The sequence below is a fragment of the Pleurodeles waltl genome, chromosome 8, assembly GCF_031143425.1.
Source record: "Pleurodeles waltl isolate 20211129_DDA chromosome 8, aPleWal1.hap1.20221129, whole genome shotgun sequence".
Taxonomy (NCBI): Eukaryota; Metazoa; Chordata; class Amphibia; order Caudata; family Salamandridae; genus Pleurodeles; species Pleurodeles waltl.
Genome location: NC_090447.1, coordinates 17,192,105 through 17,216,301, shown reverse-complemented (window position 1 = coordinate 17,216,301; position 24,197 = coordinate 17,192,105). Strand labels below are relative to the sequence as shown.

General features: G+C 45.2%; 1 protein-coding gene across 1 annotated transcript in view; it reads right to left on the bottom strand.

Moving 5' to 3' along the window:
- The window catches only part of LOC138249301 (extracellular calcium-sensing receptor-like), a 122,465-nt gene that overhangs the window by 14,616 nt on the left and 83,652 nt on the right, over window positions 1-24,197 (bottom strand). Inside the window, exon 5 of the mRNA XM_069203259.1 lies at window positions 16,131-16,254. Coding sequence (XP_069059360.1) covers window positions 16,131-16,254 — 124 coding nt within the window. The remainder of the gene's footprint in view (window positions 1-16,130; window positions 16,255-24,197) is intronic.

Below are 24,197 nucleotides of genomic sequence, written 5' to 3'. Positions count from 1 at the left end.
ACATGTGCATTAGCAATCACCAGGAGATATACACAGTCATCAAGATCTGCCAGAACTACTTCCCTTTGGTGTAGCTTCCCTAACCTTCTTGGTGTTTACCTCTATGAGGAGCTCTACATTCCCTAGATCATGAAACAGCAGGTCTAGAGTGTCAACATCTTAATTCTAAAATGTGTATCTGTACACAGAATGTCAGCTTTAAAATTGTGTAGTACTCTTGAAGTCATTAATCCTGTTGTGAAGAGATCACTCTTGTTACATACACATCACTCATTGAATGTAGTGAATGCCAGCAGGAACATTTTAACTTTTTGAATTCTGAAGGAACTTTGAAATCCTGTAGCCATGTGTATAGTCAGGAGTCCCTGGTACGAATGTTTGGTCCGTTCTTTACCCGTTGCCATTTTTCCGGACCTGCCTGGTAGGTTACCTGCCACAGGATACTTGCACCACGAGCCAGCCCCTTGGAAGAGGTCTACATGACTTTTGAATGATTTGCTCACAAAAAGAGTATTTAATTCTGAACCACACCAAGTTTACCCAAAGTGTATCTCTTTTAGCAAGGGTCTCTTCTGTCCCTATTTCAAGGCCATGACATGACCACAGCTATAAATGATTGCAGCCAATGAAGATTGCTGGTGATAATATGGGATTTCAACAACAAGGAAGTAGAGCTGTATGAGGTTACAAAATCTGAGAGCTCCCATCTTCACACATTATTAAATAATATTCACAGTTTCGTATAGCGTGAAGCTGACAATTATTTTTTGTATTAAAAAAACTGAAAGAAAGGTGCCCCACTCTGCAATTAGAAATGTCATGCTGCTGAACATAGTGTGTCCCAAGGCAGTACTTCCAGGAATTAAATAAGGGTATGACGTAGGAGAACAGTGTACATTGAGACCCAGATTTATCACAAATTTCTGCCTCAATTGCACCATGCATGGCGGCACAGATGCAGGGTGATGCAAAGCCTAAAATTTAATTTACGCCACCCAGAGGCACCCTGTGAGGCCGTGCATGGCTTAGTAACACTAGTGCAACGCAAGGCAGCGTGTGTCACTGCCTTGATTTAGTTTGTGTTGGGAAGGTGTTACAAGGATAGAGCATGAGCATTCCCATGCATCCACGCCCGTATTCTGATGCTTTGCCATATTTACCAACACTGGAAGACCTGGGAATGTGTCAGAGGTGTACACCTTCCTGTTTAAGGTGCAACAAGGATAACTATCTTTATTTCTCCTTGTTGCTTCATCTTTTTAAGTGAGCCGCATTCTACAGCACACTTAGATAGAGGAAAATGCCTCCAAGTGTTGTTTCGTGGAGGAAGGCATCCCTTCCTGCATAAAACCAATCCTACAACGGTGAAGAGATGAGAACCCACGTTCATCGGTTGTGTCAAAAATTGAATTAGAAGCGCACTCTGCGTTTTTCTGCCGTTCACCATTAGCAAAAATTCATGCCTGGTATTCGGACCAATGTTTATGATGAAGTGATGTATAACCATGAATACTTCATTGCCTTGAAAAAGCCCCAGGTGGGTTTACCGTAAGGGGCGAAACACATGTCAGCTGATGTAACTTGTTCTACACTTTTTGGATCCCATTGGATTCTCCTTATTACATCCTTGTCACTTGATTCACTTCTTATACTTTGTGAAGTTCAAAATAAAGACATCTTTGACACAACTGATGAACGTGGGTTCTCATCTCTTCACCGTTGTTGGATTACTTTACGAAAGGGGCTATGGTCCATACCCCTTAAACTTTGAGTTCCCACTAAATTACTTTGTTGAACTGGGCATTATAGGAAGGGATCTTCTTGGACAAATCGATACTCCATGAAACCAATCCTGCCTGTAAAGTAGGCACCTTTGCACCACTGCGTAAAGGTGCCTGTGTCAGGGCAAAGCTGCACTGAGTGAGCCAGTGCAAGGGGAGAATAGAAATATATATTGAAAGATATGGTGCATTCCTCCCTTCTCCCTGTCAGTGGAGCAAGTTGCCTTGTTGTGCTGCATTGCATGACATGATAAATCAGGGCCTGTGTTTCTCTGCTCCCAGTCAAGTGACAGTGAGAAACCACATCTCGTAGCCGCATGAATGAAGTTTCATCCATGATAGGCGTGACTTTATGCTTCCAAGCCAGCTTGGGGCTAATTCCTCTTCCTTTGTGTTTCATTGTGAAGTAAAACTTTACATTGATCACTTTAAGAATACAAAATAGAACATTTGTCCATTCCTACAAGGGACAGGAACTTCGAAAAACGTAGTTGATGTTCACTACCTAAAGAATCCACCCTAAACACGCTCACGGATTGCCTGGAATTAACTATTAATCCACCACCTACCTATGGAGCATTTATTGCTCAATTGAAGAGGCAATTGAAGAGGCAACAACTATGAGACAAAGCAAAAATGACCATGAAGTTCCTGTGAAATTGAAAGCTCAACTTGACCTACTAGGTGGTTGTATGGTCGGATGATTTAGTCCACAGGAGACCTTATAAATCAAACGGGGTGGAAACATTGACAAATAATCTCCCTTGGCGGGTTTTGATACACATGTAGGAACAATTGTGATGTAATGTACAACCTTGACCAATGTGTTTGAAACAATATTGTGTACAACAAGGGGGCTGTACAATGTATTTGAGTATTCATAAGAATTTGTTGTATTTTCACATTGGAGCACTGCGTCCTCTACACTTGGTTCACGTTTTGTGTATAACTGCAAGTGACTTGTTTATAAATACATTGGACAATACATATTTTTAACAGGAAATCAGTGTTGTTTACTATGACTACTTTGTCTCCAACATAGCATTTCTTTTATATTGGATCAATGAAATATTGATAGTACTTATTCAAATTTACACGAGGTATCTACTTGGAAATGAGTCGCACGAGATTCTGCTAGCTTGGAAGTGTGGATTCCGCCTGTCTGTATCCAAGGAGATTCTGAATAGAGCAGCAGCTACCTCCTCCCTTACCACAGGGGTTGAGCTCAGGAGTACCTGGCAACCTGAGCCCTGCTCCCACACCTGCTCTGGCCCCTTAAGTTTGTGGAGGGAAGCCCAAGACAGCCACCTCCATTTTGTGAGCCCAGCATTTTCCCTGTGCCCTAATACAGTCCAGTTATCAAGGATTCCTAAAAGACCTAGGTAAGGAGCCCCAGACTTTTCAGGGAAATCTTATTATTTCTTTAAAAGTGTTTTTTACTGCTACCGGTGCCTGTTTACTGTAGACTCTTTGTGCTTCAGGTAGCTCGGCCTTTTAAAGTGTGAAATTTCCCATCTAGTTTGTGGTACAAGACTGCATAAAAGACCCCCCCTTCTTTTCTAAGTAAAAAAGCTACATACGTCTCGCAGAGTGTGTTTAGGAGACTGCTTAATCTTTTTCTGTGATTTAAATTGTGTTTAAAAAGCTGTCTGCATTCCCTGTTTTTTGCCTTAAAAAAGCCACATTTCAGAGTGCGAGACAAGCAGTATTTCAGTGTTTTTTTACAATCTCTCCCTTACCTGGAAAGTAGACTCTGCTAGCTTGAACGTGTGGATTCAGCCTGTCTGTAGCTATTCAGATTGTGACTAGAGCAGCAGCTGCCTTCTATCTTCCCACAGGGACAGGGCTTCAGTTTACTCTACCCTTATATAAGTTTCTATTGGTTGTTGTATACAGTGTTGTTATAGGTTGGTGGGGGCTGGTCTTTCTATTGGCTTAGGGATTAGAGCTGGGCTTGTGATTGGTAGTAGGGCTGAGAATCTGATTGGTTCCTGATTTTTAGGGCTGGGCTTGTGATTGGTAGTAGGGCTGAGCATCTGATTGGTTCCTGGTTTTTAGGGCTGGGCTTGCGATTGGTAGTAGGGCTGGGCATCTGATTGGTTCCTGGTTCTTAGGGCTGGGCTTGTGATTGGTAGTAGGGCTGAGCATCTGATTGGTTCCTGGTTTTTAGGGCTGGGCTTGTGATTTGTAGTAGGCCTGAGCATCTGATTGGTTCCTGGTTTTTAGGGCTGGGCTTGCGATTGGTAGTAGGGCTGAGCATCTGATTGGTTCCTGGTTTTTAGGGCTGGGCTTGCGATTGGTAGTAGGGCTGGGCATCTGATTGGTTCCTGGTTCTTAGGGCTGGGCTTGCAATTGGTAGTAGGGCTGAGATTGTGATTGGTTCCTGGTTTTTAGGGCTGGGCTTGTGATTGGTAGTAGGGCTGAGATTTCTGATTGGCTCTTGGTTCTTAGGGCTAGGCTTTTGATTGGTAGTAGGGCTGAGATTCTGAGTGGTTCCTGGTTCTTAGGGCTGGGCTTGTGATTGGTAGTAGGGCTGAGATACCCCATTTACAACAACTATACACATATCCACCACAACTACAACAGCAAAACACCTTCATTTTCACAGCAAACACTACTCTATCCACTCCCACTAACATATCCTGCCATCATCCACACAACACAAAACCACACTATACATTAGTTTCAGCCTTCCAGATACACACTCCCTGTTCATACAAACCAACAACACTATCCTCTATTTGCTCCACACAGACCACCTTTCATCATCACAATTCCTAAACACAGCCTTCCAACATACCATCTAAAAAACGCCCTTCCCCTCTCTTCACCAATTACACTCAACCATACTATCCTCACACTCTACTCCACCACACATATTACCTCTTCCAGTCATCACAACTAACACAAACTCCCCTGACACACATCCATCCCCTCTTACACACCTCAACAACCCCTGTAATTCTTGAATTCCACTCACCAGCACTAACTCACATACACATCCCTCACCGAAAACAACTACATCAACATCCCCTCCCACTATTCCACAAAATCAATACAGATCACAAACATCAGCACATCCATTCAACACAAACTTTCATTATACTTATCGTCACACCCACTATCACCCTCATGACTACACAAAGAATACAAATCCCATCCAATCTTAACCCCTACATTCTCACTTTTCACAAAAATCTACCACAATCACCCCAACCCAGCAACTTTAATTCACTCGCCTCTCCTCCATTGCACAATTTAGAGCCTTACATCATGATCCACATGCTCCTCCACCACCCCTAACCCATACTCCATCCACACTAAACAGACACAAACAAAATAAACTATATGCCACTCTTAACAACTTTGCATATCCTTGTATATTACATAATAAGGCTACCCTACAAAAAACAGTACACTCTTCATATCTCTCTCAGCCACCAAGTCCACCACCCACACACACAGACCCAACAAAATGCCTCCTAAACCTGCTGGAAGAGGAACACTATATTGAAAAACAAGACTATTGTGCCCCTCACACAGTTATCACAACTAACAACACACCTGCTACAAGCTCAAAATATACTGCTTACCCTTCTCCTAAGCAAAACAACACCGCCACTAACACACTTTTTCTAAACTGCCAGCTCATAAATGCTCTGTCACTCTCAAAAAACAAGCACCACATCTAAATCCTGCTCACAGACACACAACCTGACTTACTATTCATAACAGAGTCATGGTTGGAAGATGACATGGCACCAGTGTTGCATGAAGCCCTTCCTCCTGAATATCAAACCATCACACAATACCATATAGGCAAGAGAGGAGGTGGACTAGCTATTATATTCAAACAGGCAATATATCTCAGTAAAACAGACAACATTTCCATACAAGGTTGTGAAGCCCTCCTCACCAGATGCCACCCTACTCCAACTTTCTCCTTTAACTTTCTCCTCCTTTACAGACCTCCACCTAACAACTCCACATTTCCAAACGCTTTTCCAGATACAGACTCAAACCTCATTACATTATACTCAAACCTGTGCATTCCTTGGGACCTAAACATTTGGTTTGACAAACCCAATGTGCCCCATCTGAAAGCTATCACCAATGGCCTAGTCGCATTGAACCTACATCAGATTGTACACAATCCCACACACATCGCTGGACACATCCTAGATGTAATTTTTGCTAAGCCTGAACTAGTTACCGTTCATAGCATCACGCCAATCACATGGTCAGACCACCATTTGATAACTTTCCAACATAAAACTCCACAAATCAACACATCCCACAACTACTTACATACATGCACCCATCGACCTTGGAGCAAACTCAATTTTGATGACTTAGAAACACAGCTAACAGCCAACACAGATCTAGATACAATTAATTCTGTTCCAAAATTTTATGAGTCGCTACAGGAAGCTTTTGATATCCTAATACCACTCAGAAAAACTGAACGCGACAAAAGAAAACCAATACCTTGGAGAAACACAGAACTTAAAAAGATAAAGCAACACATCAGAAAGTTGCAGCGGACCTTGATCAAAACAAACAACAGTCAAGACAAACCACAGCTACACAAACTTAACAGAATATACAAATCATCAATCAAAAAAGCTAAAAAATTATACTACTCAGACAGAATTCAAAATGCTAAATCTGCAACCAAAGAATTTTATAAAATTCTCAATGAATTTCGAAAACCTACATGCATGGAAGGAAGTCATCCCACTAATCAAAGATTTCACAAACAAACTGGCAACTCATTACACAACCAAGGCAGACACATTGGACTCCTATTTAAAACAGAAGAAAACCATCAGCACCAACCCCTTTCCTAAAATACCCTCTAAGAATAAACCAACCCAGCCTCTACAGTACTTCAAAAAATATCAGAAGGTAAATTTATGGATTTGGTCAAAGCAAGCAGACTTTCCGGTTGCCCTTCTGACCCTTACCCACCACTCATCTTCAAGAACATTATTTTATCTACTTCTGCTGCCACACCTGTAAGAAGAATCATCAACAACTCTTTAACTACAGGAACTTTTCCTGAAGACCTGAAAAAGGCATACTTACAACCATTATTAAAGAAAAGAAACCTAGACCCGCAAGACCCCAACAACTACAGACCAATCACAATTCCATACTTTCACACTTCCAAGCTGGATTTCACCCAGAAGAGGCACTGAATCGGCACTCATAGCAATCTGGAATGATCTTAAAAACACAGTCGACCGCAATGGAGTTGCTGTACTACTTCTCTTGGACCTCTCGGCTGCCTTTGATACGGCTGACCATAACACCCTAATTCAAAGACTCCACGAAGCCGTCATAGAAGGGACTGCTCTCGACTGGATTACACCCTACCTTAAAAAAAGAACTAATATCATCTATTCGCCCCCCTTCTCGTCCAAACCCTATTTCACAAAAGCAGGGATCCCCCAAGGATCAATCATCTCACCTTTGCTTTTCAACATCTACATGATATCATTACCAGAACTGATGAATAATTTTCATCTCACATGCTACAACTATGCAGATGACACAAAAATACTACTTAAATTAGAATGCCCCAAAAACATTGAAAACTCTCTAATCTTCAGTTGCCTCAGAGCCATTGATCATGGAAAAATTATGACCTACTGTGCGCCTGGCCTGATGATCTCGGACCACCTCCTCAGTTATCCAAGTGGACAAATTAGCACAACCAATCTTCATCACCTTGAAGACTCTACAATTCATCTTCCCCCACCTCGGATTTCCACACAAGGTGCAAGCTACTATCTCGCTTGTACTATCCAAACTGGATTATGCCAATGGCCTCTACCATGGATCATCTCTATCTATTATGAAAACGCTACTACGTATTCAGAACTCACATGTAAAGCTACAAGCCCACATCTCCCCTGCCATGAGAGCACTACACTGGTTACCCATTGCCAGAAGATGCACCTTCAAGCTGCCTTGTATCACCCACAAAGCTATACATGGAACAGGACCATTCTTTATCAGAAACAAAATAACCAAATACATTCAACAAACAAACCTCCGCTCAAGATTGGCACCTCGCCTTAGAACACCACCATACAAGAAAAAGACTATAGGTGGTACATCCTTCTCTGTTAAAGCAGCGACACTATACAATTCATTAGCCCAACTATAAGAGCCACAGATAACTATCTTGTCTTCAGAAAACTACTCAAGAGTTGGCTCTTTCTTTCATAACCACCATATTCAAACAGCTATGGACTGCATATGCCTATGTTGGTATTTTATTTTGTATCTGTTTATGTATATATTCTAGTTATATATAGTTCTTTAGAAAATATGTATTGCTACTATGTCATTACAGTAAACTACACACATACTCTTTAATCCTGTTTAACTAATGTATATTTACTCATGGTTTAAATATGTATATGTATGTACATATATGTGTGCATATGTGTGTGTATTCATGTGTGTATGTATGTGTATGTGTGTATATATATATATATATATATATATATATATGTATATATATATATATATATATATATATATATATTATTCTACGCTTAACATGTTCATGGGTCATTGCATAACTCCTAGATAAGTTGTTAAATTATATACATATGAATCCCTGCTCTCATTTTATATCACACTTTGTCTACCCATCACTATGTATCATGTCTCTATCAATATATCCTCCATTCCCACTCTGACTCATCCCAAATCCATTCTACTACTTTCACCTCCTAAATAAGCCTGCCTAAGCTTGTCCCTCCTCTTCCACATGTAACTCACCCAAAACCTCACTTTACTACCATGATCTCCCAAACAACCCTACTAAATACTCCCTCATTTATCCCATCCTGCTATTATGATCTCCCTAACCCTTTACACAGACACTTCCCTCCTCCATTCCCCCTTTCCTTATCCCAAGCCTAAATCCTATTACCATAAACTTCCAATTAACACTTCTGGATTCTTCTTCCTCCACCCCTCCATTACTCCAGTCAATCCAACTAACAAACTCACATATCCTTGGCTCAGATTAACTCATAATAATACTAAAACTGTACTCATATTTACCTATACTAATCCACCACTAATTTATTTTGGGTTCCGGAGTAGCGTGCTACTCGCCAAAAAGCGCGTCGATGCCTCGTCAGGGGTAGTAAGCGCTATATAAATACTATTCCAATTACAATTACAACTGTGCCTCCCTAAATACTGCCAGCACTAGCTTCAAAGCAGCAGTGCTGACTCGCCACTGCGCCATCTCAGACAGTTTTTGTTTTCTTTTGAATTTCTGAAACAAAGCTTCCAAGTAGTGATTTGTGGGTAACACTGCCAAATAGCAAAGCCCAGGCGGGAAGCGCTGTGTGCCGGCCGGGAAGAGGAGAGGAGGTGTTCCACGGGCAGGAGCCCTTTAAATTATCTACGCGCTCCCGCCGTCGCGGGAAGCGATGTGTGCCGGTCGGGAGGAGGAGAGGAGGAGTTCCACGGGCAGGAGCCCTTTAAATTATCTACGCGCTCCCGCCGTCGCGGGAAGCGCTGTGTGCGGCCGGGAGGAGGAGAGGAGGAGTTCCACGGGCAGGAGCCCTTTAAATTATCTACATGCTCCCGCAGCGCGGGACGCGCGCGGGTGGCGCCCGGGCGAAGCCCGGGCCAAGGGCGGGCCCGTCCTGCGCCCGTCAGCGACCGGAGGAGGCCGGGCTGGGCCATACCATTTTTATCCTGACTCCCGAGGTCGGTGACCAGCGGACGAACATACCTTACCCACCCGGACACCTTCCTAATATAGGTGAGCAGTATTTTAGGCCCTCCTGGCGTCTCAGCATTTCTTAATAAAGCCCCAGTAGAGTTAAAATAGGGTGGGAAAAGGTGAGGAACAGCACCCACGGAGATAGACTGTAAAACTTTGGGGCTGGACCTAAGTGTCTTACCAAAACAAGATGGGTAGACGGAAGGGGGGGATGCCTTTGGAAAAAGCCGGTAACAACAAGACTCTAGATGGCTTCCTCCAAAAAGCGGTAGGGGCATTAGAAAAAGAAATTGAATTGGTAGAGCGCCGACTGACTGCCCCCCCACCAATGGATGTTCCATCGAAAACCCCACCACAACCTTTTTACACACCAGTTCGCCACCATGCTCCGGCAACCCCACCTCCAACTACCCAAACTACCCGAATGCCCGTCGCAGAGCCCCTGGACAAAGTCACATTTTCTTTAGAAACTTCACAGTCTATGCCAGATAGGCCTGCACCCTCCCCAAAGCACAGCTTAAAGGGCAAAAGGAAACGAGGGGAGCTGAACTTAAAGAATAAACGGGCCCGTGTTTTGAACTCCCCCAATCATGCCGTGCCTACTCGGACTAAGGACTGCACATCTGCCCAAGCTACAAACACCGGCAGCTTGGACACAGGTTTCATAACAGATTTTATAAAAGACGAGCTCTCCAAAAAATGATACCCTATAACAACTCGCCTATTAGCTATTGAGGAGAAACTTGACACCCTCATCAAACTTAATCAGCCAACCACATCTTCCTCATCGGATCTACAATATTCTCAACAACATTTTCCACTATGCCCTCCAATCAACAGTGCCAGTAGCCCTCCTCTATCACCAAGCACGGTTCACAATCCTCAATCACTTTGCCCTGATTCTTCGCATCAACCAGCGAAGGCTTCTACTGCTAGACTGACCAATCCCCCTAAAACCTGGCACTCAAAGAGTGACCCCCTCTTCCCAAGGTGGACTGATGAAATTGCTTCTTCCATAAACATGGGCGCAAAACTGTACAAGGACTATACCAACTCTCCAGCAGACCGGATGCATAGGGATCTAGGATCCAATATGAGAACCTTACACCTACCACCGGAAGCTTGCCCTTATGTGCTTGTTATCACGAATGTTCCTAAGCTTAAGCCTAATATTCTCAAATCATTTTCAGAACTGAAAAATAAGGTAATCCACTGGCTACATAGATATGCTAGATTTGCTTTCCATATGATACCCTCAATATTAATGGTGAGGAGGGTGGGTTGGGTGGGTCCACTCAAAAACCCCGGTACAGTGGACTGTATTGTTATTAACTTTGATGCGCCTTCCCTTGTCCAACAGCTTTCCTTGAATGTGTCTCATTCTAACCCTCTAGGGGGAGCAATCTCACTTTGCAGGCTCCAGGTTTTCTACCCTCACAAAGCTGTACCAACTACTAAGGGGGTAACAATGTCACTCAGAGGTCCCACTAGGGTACAGATGCAGCCTGACCCACAGCCGAGATGTAGCCCTTCCTCGCTCTCTGAAAATGATTGACTAAAAGCCAGCACTGAGTACAGCTTACTCCAGCCTCAAGGTTCAAACATTTGGGATAAAAAGTACCCTATAGTCGGAAATAATGAAACTCACAAAATAGGGCAAGGCAACCCTGAGGTCGAACAAACCCCTATTGTAGACGCCAGAGACCCTACACTAATTTACGTACCTGCTCAGCCAGATCTTTCTAAGTGTTCTGAAATCTGTATTGGGGGTGCAAACAAGGAGAGCAAGGCGATCGAGACCAATTTAGCCACAGATTTATTAGACTTCAGTAAACTTGGATCTCCACCACCATTTCAGACACTAGAACTGCTCACGTCATCCCCCGATCTAGACGGGGTAAGAAATATTTTGGGCAATACTGTAGTGGAAAACTCAATCATGACTGGTATAGATACGATTGAAAAGGGTATAAAACCTCCCCTCGGTACCCCATTTGCAAGAAAGAACCCTGTGGCCGAAACTCCCCATGGCCTAGATACCATCCTTAGTTGGAATATTGCAGGGTTAGAGAATAAAATGAACAACCCTGAATGGGGCAAATTCATAGACGAACACAAAATATGTCTTTTCCAAGAAACATGGGCACTGGAGCCCAAATACAGAATTGGCTATAAAAGCTACTGGGTCCCAGCAACTAAGGTGAACTCAGGGAGACCCTCAGGTGTCCTGCTTATATGGCTCAGCTGTTCCCTTAAATGTTGGATTGAAATAATTGACTTGGGCTGCCCTGATTTAATGGGCCTATCAATACAATCTCTTAGTGAGAAACCACTCCTAATAATCAATATATATAATAGGAGCCTGGGTAGCAAATATGAGTCCGACACATTGACTATTTTGGACAGCTTTCTTTCTTGTAAATCACCTTCCCACTTTATTCTTATTGCTGGAGATTTTAATGTCACTTTTGAACCCTACTCGCTGGCCCAGGAATTATACAAAGATGAAGATGCCTACTGGGGAATCCCTCAATTGGTATCAAGCAAAAGAACAAAAAACAAATAGATTAACACACCAGGTTGTGGATATCACATTGGCACATGGCCTGCGGGCTTGCAATGGTCGTTCCCGCTCGGACCCCAATCTTCACCCCACATTCAGGCGTGGGGCACAGAAGAGCCAGATAGACTATATTTTGCTTGATATCCGCCTGTGGGGCTATATGGCTGACATGAACATTGTAGAACATGAGGAAAGTGACCACGAACCATTGATTTTATTCCTTAGGAACCTATTACCCCTACTTGAAGTTGCCTGTTCCAAGACCCACGAACAACAGCTCGTACTCACCAATAATAGACGAAATGTTAGATGAGAATCCCTGAACACCGATACAGCCACCTTGACATCTGCGTATAGGCAGTTGGCTGATCACATGGATCGTATATCTCAGCCTTTAGAAGATAGTGGTGGGCTTATAGCAGCCCACACACAATTTTTTAATTCTCTAAAAAATCTTTTTACCAAAGAGTCTGCAAAAGAAGTTAAAAAAAGTGCAACGCAAGGTGGTTCAATGCCGCATGCAGGGAAGCACAGCACAAACTGCTGAGAGCTTTAAGAGGAGGCCAGTCAGATCATATAAGGGAAGCCAGGAAAGACTATAAACAGGAACAAGGTAGAGCCCGTAGGACATGGGATGAATCTAGATGGGTTTCCCTCCTGGAGTCTGCCAAATCAAATGACACCTCGAAATTTTGGAAATTGGTGGCTGATGCCAGCGAAGAACTTAATTGTTCGCCTGGTGCCTCAATACTCCCTGCAGAGTGGACAGATCATTTTTCCCGATTATATTCTGGGATCACTGGTGCTACTTCCAGGGAATTGACCCATATCACGATTACCGAGACACCCAAAATTGAATTTACCCTGGCAGAAACTAAAGCTGCGATTGCGTCATTGAAATGGGGAAAGGCCCCCGGCCTTGATAAAATACCAGGCGATTTATACAAGACAAACCCAGATATATGGGCCCCATATCTGAACCTCATTTCCAATGCGGTAACTGCAGGAGCACCTGTCCCGAGCTCCTGGATGGGAGCAGAGATAGTTCCCATCTTCAAGAAAGGTAACCCCTCTAACCTGTTAACAACCGCCCAATCTCCTTAATCGACAACTTCCAAAAACATTTTGCAAAGCAAATTTTGTCCCGTCTAGAAGAATGGATTCTGGAAACCAATGCCATTTCTGATTTGCAAGCAGGGTTTAGGCCAGCAGTTAGCACCATAGATCAGGTGCTAAGATTCCTAACAATAAAATGGAAGACTGTGGAAGTAGGAGGGGGCAATCTTTTTGTAGTTTTTATTGATCTTAGAGCTGCGTTCGATTTGGTCCCTAGAAACCAGTTATGGTTGACACTAGCCAATATGGGTGTCCCACACGGCCTTTTGAAACTTATCACCCGATTACATGAGAATACTTATGCTCAAATCAGGAGTGGTAAGAATGGTGATCTAACAGAACCAGTGGCTATTGAGAGGGGAGTCAGACAGGGGTGTGTTTTGGCCCCAACTCTTTTTCTTTTATACATAAATAACTGTATTAAGTATTTAGCAAATTGCACTAATGACTCCCCAAAGCTGGCCGGGACCAAAGTTCCATGCTTACTTTATGCAGATGACACTATCCTCCTGTCCAAATCACCCAGGAGAATCCAGAATCTGGTTAACCAGTTCGGGGTATTCTGCAGAGATTACGGGTTAGACATAAATCTTAAGAAAACTAAACTCATGATATATAGTGCCCCTAACAAGAAGCTTAGAGCAAATATAAAGATAGATTCAATTCTTTTGGAGAGGGTAATGGAATATGATTATTTGGGAATCAGACTATCCGATAAGGGCAGCTGGGATGCAGCTATAAGGAAAGGGGCATTAACAATCAGCCAAAGATGTGGAGTGATAGGACGCAAAGCTAGCACTGCAACAAGTCCCCCTCTGACCCTCATCTCCGAAATATACAAAGCCCAAATCCGCGCCGTGGCCCTATATGGAGCGGAACTCTGGGGATCTCACAGACAAATGGACACTCTTCAAGTCAAAGATTATAATTTTCTTAGACACATATCCAGACTAGGGAAGGGTACGCCGATGCTCCCCCTAAGACTGGACCTGGGTCTAAACAGTATTAAAGACACAGCATACTTAAGACCACTTCTCTACTGGGTCAGACTATGGAAAACGGATGAACTCGAACCTTTCAGGTCAGCAGTTAAAGAATTATTGCCACCTTGCTATGGATGGGAAAAAGTACGATGGCTAAGGGAGATGAAAGCGGCTTGGGTTAAACTGAATTTATCCCAGTATTGGGAGAATCCCGAGATGATTCCTGGTAACGCTAAACGCCTGATCAAAGATCGTTATTGGGAAAAGATCTATGAGGAATCTCTCGGCTCAAATGGGTTAGGTCGGCTTACAGCAGAGTTTATGCTGGTTAAGCACGAACCTTTGCCTGAAAGCTTCCTGGATCTCCCTATACCAGCCCGTGCTCGCTCTTTATTACTTCAGTTCAGATATGGAACATTGGCAGTCAACAGCTTTACGGCTTGCTGGCCGACCAATATTTCCTCATCTGACAAATGTACAAACTGTCATCTATGCAAGGAAACTTCTGAGCATGTCCTATTTCTCTGTCCTCTGTACAAATGCCCTCGAGCGAAGTGGATTACCCCTCTGTGCAAAACACTGCCAACACAAAACCGTAACAGTGCATATAGAATATGCAAATATGATACTTCCATGCTGATAGTGAGTTCTGTTTCTAAATATTTGGCAGCAGCATGGAAAATCCGCAGTAGGATCATTACAGATCTTAATCTACCGGTTGAAGAACAGTTCAGAAGTTAGCGAACTAGTACCTGTTATATTAGTCTGGGATTCTAAATAAAACTGTCATCAGTGTGACCTATCGAGGATCAAAGACTGTATCCCCGAGTATGCTGTCTAGCGGGTTACCCCAATAGAAGTGATCTATAGCTCCCCAGCACATATAATTTTACAAATGATAAGATGCAATTTATTTGATCAACTTATCCAATAGAACTGATTAACTTAGGGCATCATTTTCCACTGGTTGATTTCTAACTGTTGCTAACAGGAGCTATTGTATGTAGTTTTTTATGTTTCACTTTTTGTATAAACCCGCTTTATAATGGTTTTTATGCTTTTAACAACTGACCAGTATCATCCTAGCATTTAGCGTCTTGCATAGGGTAAGATCCAGAGACTATTTTTGAGAGTCTTGTCTTAATTATTTATGAAACCTTTTATGTAGTTTTATGAACTTTTTTCCTGTTTTAATTGCCAATGTCCTTTTAATATATATATATATATATATATATATTTTTTTTTATTATTATGTAATGGTTTGTGACTTCTGTTTCTCTGTATGTATGATTATTTTTAACTTCTCAAATGGTCCAAACCTGGACCGAATAAACTATTGATTGATTGAAAGCCCAGAAATTGCTTTCTCATCACAACGTTGGTTCGTATCAGCCTCGTGTCTCCTCTGTGTTGTTGGAGCAGAACCTTGAGACAATGGCTCAGAGCTCCTGCAAGCCATCTGAGAGGGCATTCTTCCCCCTGTGTCTCTGGCACAAGACCTTACGGCAACAATTAGAAGATTATTGGAGCTCCGCTTCAAGACTCCTGCAGACTGTTTTCCACTTGGGATAGCCTCATGCAGAGAGTCAGTACAGCAGTTGTCAGAAATAGCTTTCAGGGTTGCTCAGCAGTACCAGACCAAGACATTTAACAAATCCTGTGCTAAGGGAGAAGAATTACTCAAAGAGCAGAGGCTCCCACTCTAAATATAGTGAGAAACAGAGAAAAGTTAACATAAAATTGTGTAACATCTACCATTATTGTAATTGAGGTGTTCTGGTGACATCATAGCCCAAGCAGCTGTGTATATATACTTGGATTGGAAAGTTATGAACACTGGAAAAGTCTCTGCTCCAATTCAGAAAGGCACATTGTTTGTTACATGGAAGTAAATGTTGAGAGAAAAGCATTAATAGCAAACTTACCATTGCCATTGGTGATCTCTCCTTGTGAACACTGAACACAGTCAAAGCAGCATAAGGGCTCCCCCTCTCTGGCAGCCCTTCGGTACCCCGGAGGACAGCTCTGACTGCAGACAGACACAGGAACCTGCAGGCGGACAAGAAGGGTATGAGAGGATTGCGAGTGTAAAAGTGAATGTACGTGGGAGACAGAGCTATATGTAGAGAAATATATAAACAGTGAGAGAGAGACAAAAAGATGAGACAAGAAGATGAATCAAAGGGGAGAGGATGTAGTGCAGCGGGCATTCAGGCATTGGCGCAACGTCTGGTGATTCTAGGAAAATCACTCAATCTCCCCGTGCCCATGTTCAGCACCCTGCTCTATATAAATCTACATTTCATTTAATTTTCATTTCAAAGTGCTAGAGAAACAGTGGCAGCGAGAGAAAGAAATAGGGAGATAGCATGAGTAAACATATGTGTGTGTGCACTTGTGCATGTGTTTGTGATTAAGAGCATGAATAGAAGAAGGGAAAAGCTTGAAAGAAAAAGAGACAGAGAGAAAGAAAGTAAGTTAGGAGATGGTGGGACACATTAGGTTGTTGAGCAAGAAAGGTAAGAGTGGAAGAGAAAGATGAGATGGTGAAAGATGGTTCAAGGGAGAGATAGATTGAGAGAGGAAGAAAAGGGGTGTGTGAGAAAAAGGGGGCATGAAAAAGGACGAGGAAGGAGAACACAGAGTGAGTGTGCTGCACTGAAAGATGATGGAATCTCATAAATATTGGATAATGAAGGAGACGTAACTGACATTACCACAGATGACACCCTTAGAGGGAGTCTTTTGACTTCTACTCCTGCAAGGCTGTCAGTGATATTCTTGGTTTGATCAGTGTTTTGAACATGCACTTTCTTGTTTCAAACATATTAACTGTTTGGTTGTGATTTTAGTGTGCACAAAATTCACATTAGTGGAAGACTGTGTTAGCATTTTAGAGTGTTAGAGTACAACAGGGATGGTACTTTAGTTCTTCAGCTCTGTGAAATGACCACTTATTATAACCAGTCACAGATTTGTAATGTATTATCATTAGAAACACCACTGCATGAGGTGAAACATCCCCCATCCAAACTGACTTCATGAAAAATATTTAGAAGTGTGGAATTTGATCATGTGCTCTAACGTATATCTAAAATGCATCGAAAAAAGTTTGTCAATATTTTTAATGGTTGTCAAATATACACAATTTGAACATGATGACTATTATATGCTTTATAACAGTAGCAAGGAAATCTTTGCAGAGTTGTAATAAACTTTATTATTAGGATTGGGGAGTGGGCGGAATGCTCTAAACCGGTGGTCCTAGGGCCTAGCACCAACTTTTACCTCATTAGTGTAATTGTTTTTACACTAATGTGGCGATAGTGTGGCAAAAATGGCACGCCATATTTACAAAGTGGTGCAATGCAGCATTGCGCCACTTTGTAAACCCTTGCACCACATTATGCATGTGCCAGGCACAATGTATGCAAGGGGATCTATGAGATTCCACTGCACCATTTTTAGCACCATTTTTAACTCCTGCACAGAGCAGGTGTTAAAAGGAGGCACACCATTATTTGGAATGGGCCTGTACGTACTTTGCCGGATTAGAGCCAAAACATTTGGTGCTAATCCTGCAAAGTACAACAAAAGCATCAGAAATTATTATGCTATTGTCCCTAACCTGCGCCATGGTTATGTTAAATGGGCCCCAGACACATGAAAATAGCTTGTTTTGCCTGAGTATTTACTTTTTATTCAGAGAAAACAAGCGCCTGATTTAAAAATGTTTTTTCTCTGAACAACAAAGATTGACAAGTGGATGCCTTAGACATGGCACCTACTCATCAAACATCACTGCTGTGAAGTGATGCGATGGCAGTAGCTCCCTTAGCAGTGCCATGATCGCCAGCAATAAGGGGAGGATAAATACTATGGGCCTCATTATGAGGCTGGTGGACTTGAGACCACCTGCCTTGCGGTGGTGGTCACGACCAATGCTGCTGTGACAGTCGACCACCACAGTATGACTCTGGCGGTCAGACCGTCAGGGTACCTCTGTCTCCACCAGGATCGATGATCCCAACGGGTTGACGGTGGCAGAGGTTGGAATCAGCTAGGGTGGTGCTGCATGCGGCGCTGCTCTGCTGATTACAACCAGGTTCTCCGCCAGCCTTTTCATGGCGGTACAACCCCCATGAAAAGGCTGGCAGAGAACAGTTGCAGGGGGTCTCAGTGGGGCCCCTGCACTAGCCATGTAATTAGCATGCAATTAGCATGGGCAGTGCATGGGTCCCCCAGCACCCTCGCAATGCTCACTGTCTTCTGTGCAGACTGTGAGCTTTGTAAGGGAGCTGGTGCCCCCTGCGACCCCAGCATTGCCGCCAGCTCAATTTTGAGACAGCGACAATTCTGCTGCCACTTTCCCGCTGGGCTGACAGTTGGAAACACACCCAGAGCTAAGTAAGGTTCATCTTTGAGCCTCATGTGTTTGTCTAGTTTGTAGGCCCATCTGCAAGACTGGGCTAAATTATAGATTTGCTGGAAAAATAGTATGAGATAAACAGCCCAAACGGCCTTGCAGTGGTTCATTTTGAACCTGCTCTGCACTGCTGCCTGAAGGGCTGTCAAAGTCCATATCCCTCATTGAGTGGGCACTGAACAGCTATAATATACTCCAGAAAACTTTTATTTTGTGAAAATGATGTAACGTGAGAGAAATAATGTAAATATTTCTTTGCACAGTCCTGTTAAACCCTAAAGCTATTATGTTTTCTCCTAAGCACCATCTGTTCAATTCAATATGATTATAGGAAGTAGAAGAATGTTAGCAAAATGTGATAAATGTTATGCATATTACTGAAATAAATACCAAAGCTATTGTAAAACAAAAACATACTTGAGCAAATACCTGCCTTGGGGGCCTTAAAAACACATGTAAGGCAACATATATGGCACAATATATGCTCTCTTGATGATAAAAAGTGGATAGTCTGGATAGAATAAGAGGTTGAGAGATAATTAGTCTAGAAGGAGTCATCCATGTGCAAGCAGTGGTGTTTCTAACACGCTCACAGGTGGCTGTGATTCACCAACTATGAACTTTGGAAATGTATAACTCTACATGCTTTACTGAGTAACTCTTGCTACAGTGTGGATCTTATTAACATGAGGAAGAAAATGCCCTAAATAAAATATTCTCATTTAAGGGGCAGAAACTGAACGTAACTATGAACCAACAAGTGCATAACTTGCAACTTCTTAAATAAAGCATAAACTAATTGAAAGCTGGATTACAATTTAGAGTTTTCAGGAACCATTTATTTTAAAGTTCTAAGAGTATAGATCGGATAAATATTAAATTGTAATAGTACAGGCTTTCTTGTATTGGTACAGGCTTTTCTTGGTAAAATCATCAAACTCCCCACTGATTGTATGGGCCTTTGATTGTCGACTTCAAATACAAGAAAGTAGCTAACATCAGAAGTACACTGCAAGTAATGCAGTGAGGACAACTGATAGACAAATATAGTCAGAACATACAGATTTAAATGTTCATGGAGTGTAAACCTATATATAATCAAAAAGAATATGCAAAACAGAACAATACAAAGCAAGCAAAATATGACTGAAGCAGGTTCCATAAAAAAAACTATTCTAAATAATGGAGAAATTCTCTGAGTAAGGCATCAGCATCAGATGAACCAAATTTAAGGTTCAATGCAAAGAGTCTGATAATTCAAGCAACAAGATTAACACTCTGGGCATGAGAAATCAGCAGAGTTGAGAAAAGATTTTCTAACAACAAAGTTAGGATAGGGCCTGGTCTTCTATTTTAAATAACACATATATTAAATAACGGAAGAATACATCTTATTCTTCCACTGAACAAACCAATCATAAGACAGTGTTCCCAGGGAGCAGGTACATGCACTCCCTAGTTTCCCAGCTTCCATCAAAGAAGCAATCACCTGGACAACCCTGGTAGTAACATGAGTCTGGTCTGCCTGGTACAGGATGGGGCCTCCTACCATCTCAGTCTCAATATCCTAATACAATGAACAATTAACCTATTCTAAGTTAACAAGGAAATACATTAGACACCTGCAAAGAATACATAACGTGTACACTGGGGCCTGCTTACAGATTAGGGCAGCACTAGATTTAAAAAGGTTCTAAATGAATACTACTAGCATAAACAATTACTTTGGATGCAATTTTAAAAGAAGGGGGGACGAGGGGGAGGAGGAAAGGTTACGGGCACACACATATGCGACCCCCCCCCCCAATATGTACACACCAATGCAGAGCAACAAGTCACAGTGACACCACCCAAACCCCCGTAAAAAATGCAATGACATAATCAAATTGGGAATTAAAATTTATGTACAAAATAGCCTCTGATAAGTATTGTTCAACTATCAAAAATATTTACATTTGAAAAAACAATATACACAGCAGTGGATAACTGAAGCAAATAGTCCTGCACATCTTACAAATTTTTATATGTCCGTGGGCCAAAGTGTAGCGACACAAGGGCAAAGCCCACACAGGAGACCTGAGTCCTTTGGAGAGAACACTGCAGGGGCATCTGGTGACAAAACTACAGGCACCTCAGGGGGAAGGGAAGGGGGGGCACCACAGCCACATGAGTCCACGACGCCAGATCCACGAAGGGCCCTCCATGCCCACTGGACCATCCTGGGGAGTGCAAAGCCACAGTCTCTCAAAGTCTCTACAGTGGGTGGCTTGCCCACTGGACCATCCTGGGGAATGCAAAGCCACAGTCTCTCAAAGTCTCTACAGTGGGTGGCTTGCCCACTGGACCATCCTGGGGAGTGCAAAGCCACAGTCCATCTGGTTGATAAATTTTTCCACTGGACAAGGAGGATGCATGGTGGGCACAGTGAACCGCGAACAGTGCTTGAGATGAAGGGCCCAGCGGAGCGGTGCTTGACAGGAAGGGCCCAGCGGAGCGGTGCTTGACAGGAAGGGCCCAGCGGAGCGGTGCTTGACAGGAAGGGCCCAGCGGAGCGGTGCTTGAGATGAAGGGCCCAGCGGAGCGGTGCAGAGACGGCGGTGCCCAGCGGAGCGGTGCTTGAGATGAAGGGCCCAGCGGAGCAGTGCTTGACAGGAAGGGCCCAGCAGAGCGGTGCAGAGACGGCGGTGCCCAGCGGAGCGGTGCTTGAGATGAAGGGCCCAGCGGAGCGGTGCAGAGACGGCGGTGCCCAGCGGAGCGGTGCTTGAGATGAAGGGCCCAGCGGAGCGGTGCTTGAGATGAAGGGCCCAGCGGAGCGGTGCTTGACAGGAAGGGCCCAGCGGAGCAGTGCTTGAGATGAAGGGCCCAGCGGAGCGGTGTTTGACAGGAAGGGTCCAGCGGAGCGGTGCTTGACAGGAAGGGCCCAGCGGAGCGGTGTTTGAGATGAAGGGCCCAGCGGAGCGGTGCAAAGACGGCGGTGCCCAGGGGAGCGGTGCTTGACAGGAAGGGCCCTGTTCAGCGGTGCCTGTCTTCACGGCGGGGCCCAGTTCAGCGGTGCTCTTCTGCACGGCGGGGCCCTGTTCAGCGGTGCCTGTCTTCACGGCGGGGCCCAGTTCAGCGGTGCTCTTCTGCACGGCGGGGCCCTGTTCAGCGGTGCTCTTCTGCACGGCGGGGCCCTGTTCAGCGGTGCTCTTCTGCACGGCGGGGCCCTGTTCAGCGGTGCCTGTCTTCACGGCGGGGCCCAGTTCAGCGGTGCTCTTCTGCACGGCGGGGCCCTGTTCAGCGGTGCCTGTCTTCACGGCGGGGCCCTGTTCAGCAGTGCTCTTCCAGTAAGTCTAGGGAGTCAGACCTGGCCTGGACACCCTGCTCACTCGCCCTCCGAACGTGCAGTGTCAGGCCCCTTCAGGGACGGAGTCCTGGGCCCTTTGGTGTCGTCCCTTGCAGCCGGGATGGGGCTTGTGGGGCCCTCCTGCTCCACCCTCCTGCTGGCTGACCTCTCCGCCCTGCTGCCCTTTCGCTCCTTAGATGGGGCTCTCGGGCCCTTGACTCCCCTGGCTGTTGTGGCAGGTGAAGTGGCTGTAGCTAGCTCCTTGGGGGCAGCCGTGTCAGTCCTCTCACGGCGGCCCTTCACTTTCCGGGTCCTCTTGCCTGGGGGGGGGGGGGCTGGCTGTCCCCTTGCTGCTGACTGAAGTGTCACTGCCGCCAAAGGGTGGACTCCATAACCCATGCACCACTTTCACCTTCGAAGCTGGGCTGGTGGTGGCTGAGGTGCTCTTGGGACTCTTAGCAGATGGAGGGGGTGGGTCAGGGGAGGGAAAGAGGTTAAGATTAGAGAGGTAATATTTCTTAGGACCAAGGTAAAGGGTAGGAGTAGTGGTGATGGAAGTGGAGGAAGAGGATGTGGTTGTAGGAGAGTCAGGTGTGCTGTCCTTGGGTGCAGGTGACTGAGACGTAGGCTGTCGTGAGGTGGTTGGCTGTTGTTTGGGTGTCTGCCTGCGTTTATGTGTTTTGGAAGAGGGGGTGACAGACACAGTGGGAGAGGACACAGGGGACGTGTAAATGGCAGTGGGGGTGGTGACTGCAGGTGTGCGGACTGTAGTGGAGGGTGTGCTGGTGATGGAAGCACTGGCTGATGGTGGTGTGCATGCAGGTGTGAGAGTAGACGTCACAGGGAGGGAGGAGGGAGACGAGGAGGAGGGGGACACAGAGGAGGTAGTGACTGTTGGAATGTCTGCATCTGGGTGTTGCTTGGGTGAGTGTTTGTGGGATCTGTGGTGCTTGTGTCTGGATGAGCTGCTCTTGGGTGTTGAGGTGTGTGCAGGCTGGTCTGATGGTGTGGATGGGATAGGCTGAGGAACAGGAGACAGAGAAAGGGTGGAGGCAGTTAGAAGAGGGAGACTGGAGACAGGGACAATGGCTGCTGTCAGTGCTGAGGCCAGAGAATTGAATGCTCGTTGATGGGCAGCCTGACCCGAATGAATGCCCTCCAGGTAGGCATTGCTCCGATGCACCTCCCTTTCCACCCCCTGGATGGCATTCAAAAGGGTAGTCTGCCCAACAATGAGCGTCTGAATGAGGTCAATGATCTCCTCACTGAGGGCAGCAGGGGTAACAGGGGCAGGGACTGAGGTGCCTGGGCCGAAGGAGACACCCGCCTTCCTGGGCGAGCGGGCACGGAGCGTAGGCTGAGGGGCTGCTGGGAGGGCGGTGCTGGCGCGCTGGGTGGCGGCTGTACCTGTAGAGGCGGGGGCACGGATGTTGCCGCCACCGCTAGGGAGCTCCCAACCGAGGACGTGTCCGTGTCGCTGTTGTCTTCACCGGTCCCCGTTGTGGTGCTCCCCTCGCCCTCCGGATCACTGGTGCCCTCGGTGTCTGTTCCAGTGCCCACCGGGGCCTTGTGACCTGCAGCTCCCTCGTGCTCCGATGCCAAATCTCCTCCGCCTGATGATGCTAATGCACACATGAACAAGATTTTGAAGAAAAAGGGTGGGGGGAGATATAAAAACAGGTTGAGTGCATGCCTTGTCAACACCGTTGGCGGAGAGGACAGACACAGGTGCCTCATGCACTAAGCCGCGCAATCGGGGTACACTACTCAGTACTTCTGACTAGGCCAACAGGTCTAGGGACAACAAACGCGCACATGTGTGAAGTAGGACCATGGATAGCTGTACTTGGCACCCTACAGAGGTGGGGGGCGGGGACACAGGGCCATGTCTAAGGGAGGGGACTACACTACAGAAAGCGCCCTGGCCTACTGTCACCCACAGCCCTCCTCCCCCACCCAGACGCCTCAACTGCACGTAAAGATAGCAGAATGTGCAGATACTCACCCCCTGGTGTCTGCTGTGATGTCCTCAAGCGCCCATCCAAATCAGGGTAGGCCACCGCCAGGATCCGGGACATCAGGGGGGTCATGGTACGACTGGCACCCCTCCTAGGTCGGGAGGCCATCCCCAGCAGTGACTCGGCGGTCTTTCTGGTTCTGCGGCGGATGTCCTCCCACCTCTTGCGGCAGTGGGTGCCCCGTCTGGTGTAGACCCCCCAGGGCCCGGACTTCCTTGGCGAT